This window comes from Cinclus cinclus, chromosome 1 (assembly GCF_963662255.1).
Source record: "Cinclus cinclus chromosome 1, bCinCin1.1, whole genome shotgun sequence".
NCBI lineage: Eukaryota > Metazoa > Chordata > Aves > Passeriformes > Cinclidae > Cinclus > Cinclus cinclus.
This window is the reverse complement of record NC_085046.1, coordinates 65,640,740-65,649,583: the sequence shown is the minus strand read 5'-3', so window position 1 is coordinate 65,649,583 and position 8,844 is coordinate 65,640,740. Positions and strand designations below refer to the sequence as shown.

Genomic DNA, 8,844 nt, shown 5'->3' with positions numbered 1-8,844 from the left:
ATTCTGGCAGGGGGCAGTCACAACCACCGACTCATTGACCACCTACTCAAAACAGACCTCAGACTCAAATGGAGAGAAGAACACCACCTGTGGACTAATTAGCATGAGAAGTGAGAGATATCGACCAGCAAATGGACAGGGGGTCAAGTACTAATTATAGAAAAACTATGGAATCAACGAATGCTTCTGCCTTAGTTTGTTAAAATGTATAAACAGTGCAATTAATTTGTTAAAACATATACATAGTGTAAAGTACTGATGATAGGTGAGCCGACCAAACTCCCTACTTGGTGCAAACAAGAATGAAAAATGGAAACACCTGTCTCAGTGAATGAATTGGTACTGGGCACCAGGTAGCAAGCCTGCCTTCGGGACAAAGGACAGCATCCAGTGCAGTGCTGGGCAGGCTGCTCCACATGGTGCTGGGACTGTGCGCTGTAGCACAACACCACCATCGCTCTGCACGTGCGCAGCATTCTCAGCAGAGCTGCTGAGGAATCCAGATGCCTTCTTTTGACATTTGAATTGGGCTGCCAGGGCAATGTTGGCTTCCGAGAGGAGACACCAGGACCTATCCTCATGTTGGGCAGAGTCAGCCAGCTCCAGGACAGACCCGCTGTTGGCCAAGGGTGAAGTCATGGTGACACCGGAGGCACCTCCTTTATAATGTATTTAAGAAATGGAAAGAACTTACTGCACAACAGCAGCTGGAGAGAGGAACGAATACCTTTTGGGAGACACTGTGAAGGTCAGTGGAGCAAGGTCGCTGCAGAAGAAGGACAGGAGGTGTTCCAGCTGCAAGAGGAGGGATTCCCCTGCAGCCCAAGGTGCAGCCCAGGGTGAGGCGGGCTAACCCCCTGCAGCCCATGGATCAGACCCATCTGTGGCCCACAGGGGACCCCACCCTGGAGTAGGTGGGCATGCCCCAAGGAACCTGCAGCCCACGGAGAGAGGAGCCCACCCTAGAGCAAGCGCGCTGACCATCCGCGCTGGAGCAGCCCGCTCCTGCAGGACTTCAGCCCATGGAAGGACCTACGCTGCGGCAGGTCGTGCGGGACTGTCTCCCGTGGGAAGGACCCCACGCTAGGGCACGGCTGGAGCGCGAGGAAAAGCGCTATGGATCGAGAGCAACCTCCACTTTCCACACCCTGGCAATGCGGGGTGATGTCGAGCCGGGGAAGAAAAGGAGAGGCGCGCGTTTCCTGCTTCATTCCTGACCTTCCAGCTGCGTTACCGATGGGCGATCAACCAAGCAAACCCCCGCGGAGAAGAGCCAGCATCGCCACCGCGGCGCCGCCGGAGCTGTCCCTCCCCGGGCTCCGTCACGGGAGGCGGGCGGGACCTCCGGGAGGCGTCCCCGGGGCGGGCAGGACGGAGGGAGGGCGGCCCAAGGTCGGCCCCGCTGCCCGGCCCTGCCCTCCCCTGTCCTGCCCTGCCCGGCCCGGCCCGGCCCGGCTCGGCTCGGCTCGGCTCGGCTGCCCGCAGATGGAGTACGACTGGCTGGGCTTCGGCTACGCGGCGCTGGTGGCCACGGGCGGTGTCGTGGGCTACGCCAAGGCAGGTGGGTGCTGGAGGCCGTCACAGGCTGTCCCGGTCCCGGTCGTGCCCGCAGGCAGCTCCCCCCGGCAAGCGCCGCTGAGTCCTTGTTGCCACGGTGCTCGCGGAGGTCTGCGAAGCCTCTTTAAAAAACCTCCCCAGATCCCACACCCTAAACCCTAACGCTTTGGTTAGGTTGGTTTTGTGGATTTACTGGTACGGGAAAGTCTCGAAGTGCTTTCGTTTGGTGTGCAGGGTGACTCTGTGTGCGTTCTTCCGCTGACTGCTTTATTTTTTTATTCAAGGCAGCGTCCCTTCTCTAGCTGCCGGTCTTCTGTTCGGCGGCTTAGCGGGACTGGGCGCTTACCAGCAGTCCAAAGACCCGAAGAATGTGTGGCTTTCCCTCGGTAAGTTTACTCGGCAGCGGAGTAATGAGTGCTAGTGGTAGCGGTGGGAACAGTAACCTTTTGTTTTTCTAGCATGTTTCTGTTTCCCCGCGCCCTTTTACCTACACAAATGTTGTAAGTGGTGGCAGGACCTCCTGCCCACAGCCAAGAGGTATTTGTGTAAGAGCACGATACGTGGGTCGAAGATCTGGATTGTCCCGTTTGAATCCAGAGTCGGTGAGGAATACCTGTCTCTGCCAGATTAGATAATACGTTAAACCAGCACCTCAGGTACAGGGAACATACGTGGAAAATTTTTGATTGTGAAGCAGCGTTTTTAGCCTGTGGTGGTGGAATAAGCACTATTTTTGCAGTAGTGACAGCACTGTGACAGGTGATATGTGGCCTTATGGAACCCTGGTTTGCACAAGCTTCTCAGGGGCAGTGCATGTTCCAATGCATCATACACTGTAGAAGAAACAGCATGCGAAAGAAAAGAGGCAGTGATCTATTCTGCTTGCTTATAGTAGAACTTACAAGAAGTTGTGGGTGTTAAGCTTGCAGTTAACTCCTCAGGGGAAGAAGGATGAAATCACTGTGGAAAGTATTATGAAGCACTCAGGTGAACCTCAGGGAGTTCCTTTGCTGCAGGAGTGTAATATCTGGTTAAACCACTATCAGGTGGCACTTTAGGCACTAGGGTATCCTAGATGACTTCTTGAGGATCCTGCTAGTTCTTTAACTACTCCATAGTGTTACTAGTGCTATGATACTATAGTTTTACAGTGATTGAAGACTATTTTAAACCAACAGGACTAATGTGCTGAAAGGCTCTGTGAAGCCACTGTAGAGGACCGACCTCGTGGTAAGGAATGGTAGATTGCAGCTCAATGTACAGCACAATTTCCATTTGTGAACTGTCCTTCCACTCTGGCATGGTGGAGTGGCTGTACATCTCTGCCATGGGTTATTAGACAGTGTCGTGGAAGAGGGATGAGCAGATATTTTATGTCCTGATGTGGTGCATGGACTGCTTTCAAATGCACCTCTTGAAAGCAGTGATGTGTCACAGTCTAGTACAGCTCTTCATCCCTCCATCCCTCCATCCCTCCTCAGCTCTCCTTGTGATGTGCAGCTGTGGCTCCTGCAGAACTGTAAGTTAGTCCTAGTACATCAGGGGTGGAAATGCAGAAACAGAATCTTGTCAGCAGATCGCTAGAATGCCTTTTACCCTGTCTGATGTAAACAGACTTGAGGCTTTGGAGAAAGGTATACAGCACTTTCACCTGCCTTTCTTCTTCAAAGAAACAGTGGCCCTGTAAATTTCATGTGAATATTGATGGGGATTTATTCTCCACATTTAGAGATAAAACAATTTGGAGTAATGTCTAAGATGTTGATTGCTCTTTCAGTTTGATCCTTTGGATCGCTTTCTGTTTTCTAATAATTTTCAAAGGAGGTTGTTTTCTTTCCAGTTGTAGTATTTAGTGCCACTTTCCAGTTCAGAATGTCGCAGAGAAATGGGAAGTGTAGATAGTATTTACTTCCCACATAATGAATACTGTCACCATCCCAGTTTTCTGGCAGTTTTGAGCTTGCCTGTTCGAGGGAATAATAATTCTTTTGCAAATAAGGGTTGAGGGAGGGCTAGTGACCTGTTCAGAGGATTAGAGTTTGTGTGTGATCAGACTGTGGTCTCAACCCTGGTGAGATCTCACTTCAGCTGAGCAGTGGAGCGAGCTTACCAAAGCTGCTGAAAAGCGTGTAATGACAGCTTTGATGCTGAAGGAAATCAAATTGTTCACTCGCAGAGGGAGACGTTCCTGTCTATATGTGTAGGTCTGTTTGGTTGGTGCTGCTCAGTGTCCAAGTGTGGCAATGCTGCGCTGGCATTTCTGTGTCATAGTTCTGACTGGGCTTCTTTTCAACAGTGGCATCTGGCACCTTGTCTGCTGTTATGGGAATGAGATTTTACAACTCCAAAAAAGCAATGCCTGGGATAATTGCTGGTGCCAGGTAACCAACAACCTGTCCTTTGTTCTTGCCTGTGTTACTCAATAAACATTTTACTTATTTGTGGATTATATTGTTTTAAAAATCTTACATGGTAAGTCCTGTGAAAAATGAAATCTTGTGGTGGTGACCAGCTAAATGAAATTACATGTTTTCTTCCTTCTTGTTCTTTATGGGATTTTTGCCTCCACCTCCTGCTTTTATAACAACTGTTCTGTTCCACAGTTTACTGATGGTTGGACGGCTTGGATTGCAGATGATGGAAAAAACCTATTAAGCCATAAATCTGCATCAAGTGACTTGAAGACACATGAATGAGAAGCCCAAAAATGCAACTGCCTAAATGCTCTACACATAAGTGGAAAAGGCACTGCTACCTGTGCGCTGTATTTTTCATATCCTAATGCACGTGGGTTGTGTTTTTAAAGGACTGAGATAGAGAGCCCTTGTCATGGTATTTAACATTTTCTGCACTGAAAGCAAGCAAGAAAATATGAGTAGAACATTACTTTAGCTTCTGGTCCTGCAGTTTAGTGTCAACAAAGATGTTCTGGCCCTTGCATTCAGACAGTTGCAGGACTGAAGCTTAAATGCACATCTGACTTGCCCTTCTAAAATCATGTGTAGCTCTAAAACCAGGGGAGAGGACTTGCCAATTTGTCACTAGCAATTAATACAATAAACACGCTGATGATATTCCATCTCCCTTTCCATGCCAATTTATCAATTCACAGTGTTTGTCAGTCAGGGGGGTTTGTTCCGCCAGCACTGCGTGCTAGAACCTGATACCACAAAACACAATCATGGAGCCAGCTGTTGAGGCTCTGCTGTAATGCAATAAATACTTACCCATGCCTTGCAATCACTTGTAAGCTCAGCTATATGTCATTCATTTCACTTTTACAGATTAGTAATCATAAATTAAAAATAAGCTTTATTAGGTAATGCTGAGTTATAGGCACAGCTTTATTAAAATATGATTTTAAATAAACTAAGAAATTATTATTGCAAACTTTTGTGTTCTACACAGCGTATTTTGTCTTTAATTGTTCATCTGGATTGATACAGTTTGGTGCCTTTCCTGCAGGATGGCAGGATATATTTGCCAGCATGAATTATATAAATGATCTATTCTATCTCTGAATCTAGTAACTTGTAAATATAAAAATCTGAACTGGGAGGGAAGTGGAGAGCACAAAAGCATACAGACCATATATTCAGATAAGTACTATATTAAAGTTTTTTAGTTTGGGATTTGTTTGGGTTTGTGTTTTTTTTCTTTTTATTTTTTATTTTTTTCCTGAGGGGATAATCTATTTTAGATTTAGAAAATACTGTATGAAACTTTATTTAAAGACCAAAGGGCTTATTTGATCAGTCTTTGTCCTCAGTTGATTCCCTTAATGCCTGAAATCATTCTAAATATAAACTGTCCATAGAGAAATATCCTGGCAGATACACATGGATGGTAATGTATCCCTTTTCTGGTCTCATTTAACTCATGTCCCTTTTTGCACAGATTCTGAGCTTTGACTTCTTCAACCTTCTTTCTTTGGTGCCTGGTACTGAGAGAGATGGAAGCAAGAGGGCTGGTCCGTTAGATTGGTGAGACTCTGCAGTTGCTCAGAATTCTCAGCGTATCAGGGTAGTACCTTGGGCAGGAGGGTCACATCCTGTGGTTTTTCTTCCCTCCTCCCTTGTCACAGCAGAACAGGCAGGGAAGTGACCTTGTGCTGCATGAGCAGGAGGCGCAGAGCTGGGCCAGTGGTCACAGCCAGGCTCTGCCAGCAGGGCAGTGGTTTGCCAGGCAAGTCACAGGGATGAGGCAGGGCTGAGGTCAAGCCAGGATGCCAGGTCAGTCAGACTGGGTTCCAGATCTGCAGGGACGTGGCCAGAAATGGCTGCAGCTCCAGCAAGAGTCTTAGCAGTCTGGTCCCAGGCCAGACAACTTGGGTCAGAGCTGGCTTGAGCACAGACAGATCTGAATGGGGAACTGTGCTCAGAGCATCTTCTTTGAGCCCTTATCACCCTGCAGAGTTTGGCTTCAGGTGTTCACCTGTATTTGCATTTTTTTTTCAAAATGGTTTTTTTTCAATTTTTTTTCAAATGTTTTTCAAAATTTTTCTCATTTTTTGCAAAAATGCATTTTCTCATTTTTTTTTTATTTTCTCTCCTACCTCCTTGCATAGAAATAAGGGGCATGCAGGACAGCAGATGGTTTGTTAATATGTCACCCTTTTAAGTGCCTAATTCCAGCCCAGGACCCAGCATTGGTGGGCAGGTATCTCCACATCTTTGTTCTAATTTGAAAAAGTTAGTAAGGGAGACATTAGCATTTAAGACACTTCTCTTTAAACTACTTTATGGGGGATTTTTTGCCTCTTCATATTTCTATTGAAGCAGTTTTCTTCTGTAGGAGGAGGATGCAAACACAAATGCATCTCCTGAAATAAACTAAGAAGCAGCCATGACCCAGCAGTTTTGTAATTGTATACTGCTGCTCTCAAATCAGGTAACTTGTGAATTTGAATTGCAATTGTCTTTAACAGAATAAAGACAATAGAAAGCAGAAAACTGGAGTGGAAAGCTTTTTTAAACTTTTAGATCGAAATGTGAACCCTTGCTGCTGTTTCCTGAGCTTTGGAAAGCAATGGATTGAATTGAGAACTGCTGGTAAAAGTCATTTAGAACTTTTGGTAGAACACTCATGCTCAAGATAAACAGCAGTTATACAGGCAAAGGGACAAAAGTAAAAAATCTTAGTCTTACATACTTTTTATCCCTTTGAAATTTTATTAGCATATAATAACTTTTTAAGCATTTCTGCAGTAGCAGTCTAACATGTACCAATGAATCAGAGCTTAACGACTGTACAAAGCCTGTTAGCCTTCACTTGCTGTTTGCAACAAGAATTATTCAACACTCGTTATGCCTTGCTTCTGCACACATAGAGACTGATCTGGTTATGTCAAAGCCCTTTAAAGGTTCATTAGCACATGACATGGACAGCATGTTTCTTCTAACCATATTTAGAGCCATAAACAGCACCTGTTGATTTTTCTGCTCTAAAGTGACTCACAGACACGTGAGGTGTCGGCACATTATTAGTTAATTCCTTGACCAGGCTTTGATTTTAACTGTCATTGGCATCTTGTACTAGAGACAAACGATGAATTTATTTTGTTTTTAAATTATAGAATCATAGCTTTTATGCCTGTTACTAACTGTCTGAGGTTGTTCTTTATTGCCATAGCAAGTTTACAGACATGTTCTACAGTTAAATTAAGATGCATTGAAGTAGTATAGGGACATCTCTTAGTATTTCTCATTCCCTTAGTACTTACTCCCAGACCAGTAGCAATAGAATTAAACTCTCTAGTACATTACTAACCAGACAGCCCTATCCTTGCATAGCTCTTACAGTATTAAAAAAAATTAAAAAGTGGTGTTTACTTTAGGTGCCATTTTCCTAACAAAATATTTGACTTTTTGGTACAGCTGTTTCAGATTAAATTGCTTTCCAGGAAGTTAACGTAACCCCTATGTTATAACACATTGGGTCAACAACAGGAGTTAAAATTTTAATATCCATTTATAAAAGCCATACAAATATTTTTTTTTTACAATGCTTGAAGTCATCATTAACAACTTTTTATCTTTAGAAAGCATACTCAGTTTGTACTTCAAAATGGCAAGTTTAATGTTACTATAAAGTCTAAAGCATTTATTGTAAATGCAGTTAACATAAGCAGCCCAGTTCAACATCCTAATAAACAATTTACTGTACATTGCAAAGTCCTTTGGGCAGTATTATTATAAAAGCATAAAAGCTGGGGATGGTACTGAATGAGCATATAAACAGTGACATACAAAATTAAAGTTTTGTCTGTGTTTTCAGGTACCTAAGTTGGCCTTTAAGATCTAAACCAGAAAGCAATGTCTTTGAAGAACAGACCAATATTCTTCCTCACATAGTCTATTCAAACTCTCTAGTTTAGTTTGATCACCCAATAAAGACATGTAGGAACAAGAGTTTAGTGACAATTTAGGCATTTTTGGCTAATTTTCCCTTAAAATGACTGATGGACTGCAGTGATTTAGGCTCTTTAAAAGATCACTGTGACACTCCTTTGACAGGACAGAGATAAATCTCTACAGATATTTGACCAAATTGGCAATAAGTTAATTAAAACAGCAGAATCTGATTGTTAGGCTTCACTTCACAGCTTGCTAAGTAGTATTCAGTACTTGGTTAGCTATTTTCAACTGCTGAACAGCCCTCTACCAACCAGATTTCTAGACCTTCCTTATGTAGTAGTATCTATCAGTGGATAGCCTATGTCTTTCTACAAGGGTTTCAGTTCTCATTGCTACATGAATATTTGCACCTTACAGACCCTGAGTAACTCTTAGTTACGAGTTCTGAAATCCTTGCAGGAGACTGATGTTCTTCACAAAGCCAGATCTGTGCTTTCACTCCCACTTCCTGCTAAGGAACCAGCCTAACACCTGGAAGCCTGGTGCCACTCTGCTTCAGCCTTTCTTTGTGCGACTTGTGTGCTTCAGGCACATCCCAGCAGCAGCTGTTGCACTGGATGAACAACCCCTAACCCTAGTTGTTCCAAAGAGTAACGGAACAGGAGATCTACCTATAGAAAACATCAGGTGAAATCTACTTCTCAGTTTTGGCAATATGTGTTGTACAATACTTCATTGTATCCTACTTTACAGCCAGTATGTTACATGGTGTTATATGTACTATACAGGTAACAGAACACAAGGGCTTTGTTTTTTTTCTTCTTTACTATTGCATAGTCTTAGGAAAAGCTGGAGCAAATAGGCTTTTCAGGTTTCCAAGTGCAGGAGAACTGAACACTGAGCATGTAATATCCACACAGGATGGTATTTT

At 44.1% G+C, this 8,844-nt stretch overlaps 1 protein-coding gene across 1 annotated transcript; it reads left to right on the top strand.

The window, feature by feature from the left end:
• Window positions 1-1,485: 1,485 nt before the first annotated feature.
• Window positions 1,486-5,189, top strand: LOC134047685 (transmembrane protein 14C-like). Its single transcript, XM_062499022.1, has 4 exons — window positions 1,486-1,561; window positions 1,842-1,943; window positions 3,854-3,938; window positions 4,161-5,189. Exons 1-4 carry the CDS (start codon window positions 1,486-1,488, stop codon window positions 4,210-4,212), a joined length of 315 nt encoding a protein of 104 aa, XP_062355006.1. The 3' UTR covers window positions 4,213-5,189.
• The last annotated feature ends 3,655 nt before the right edge of the window (window positions 5,190-8,844 follow it).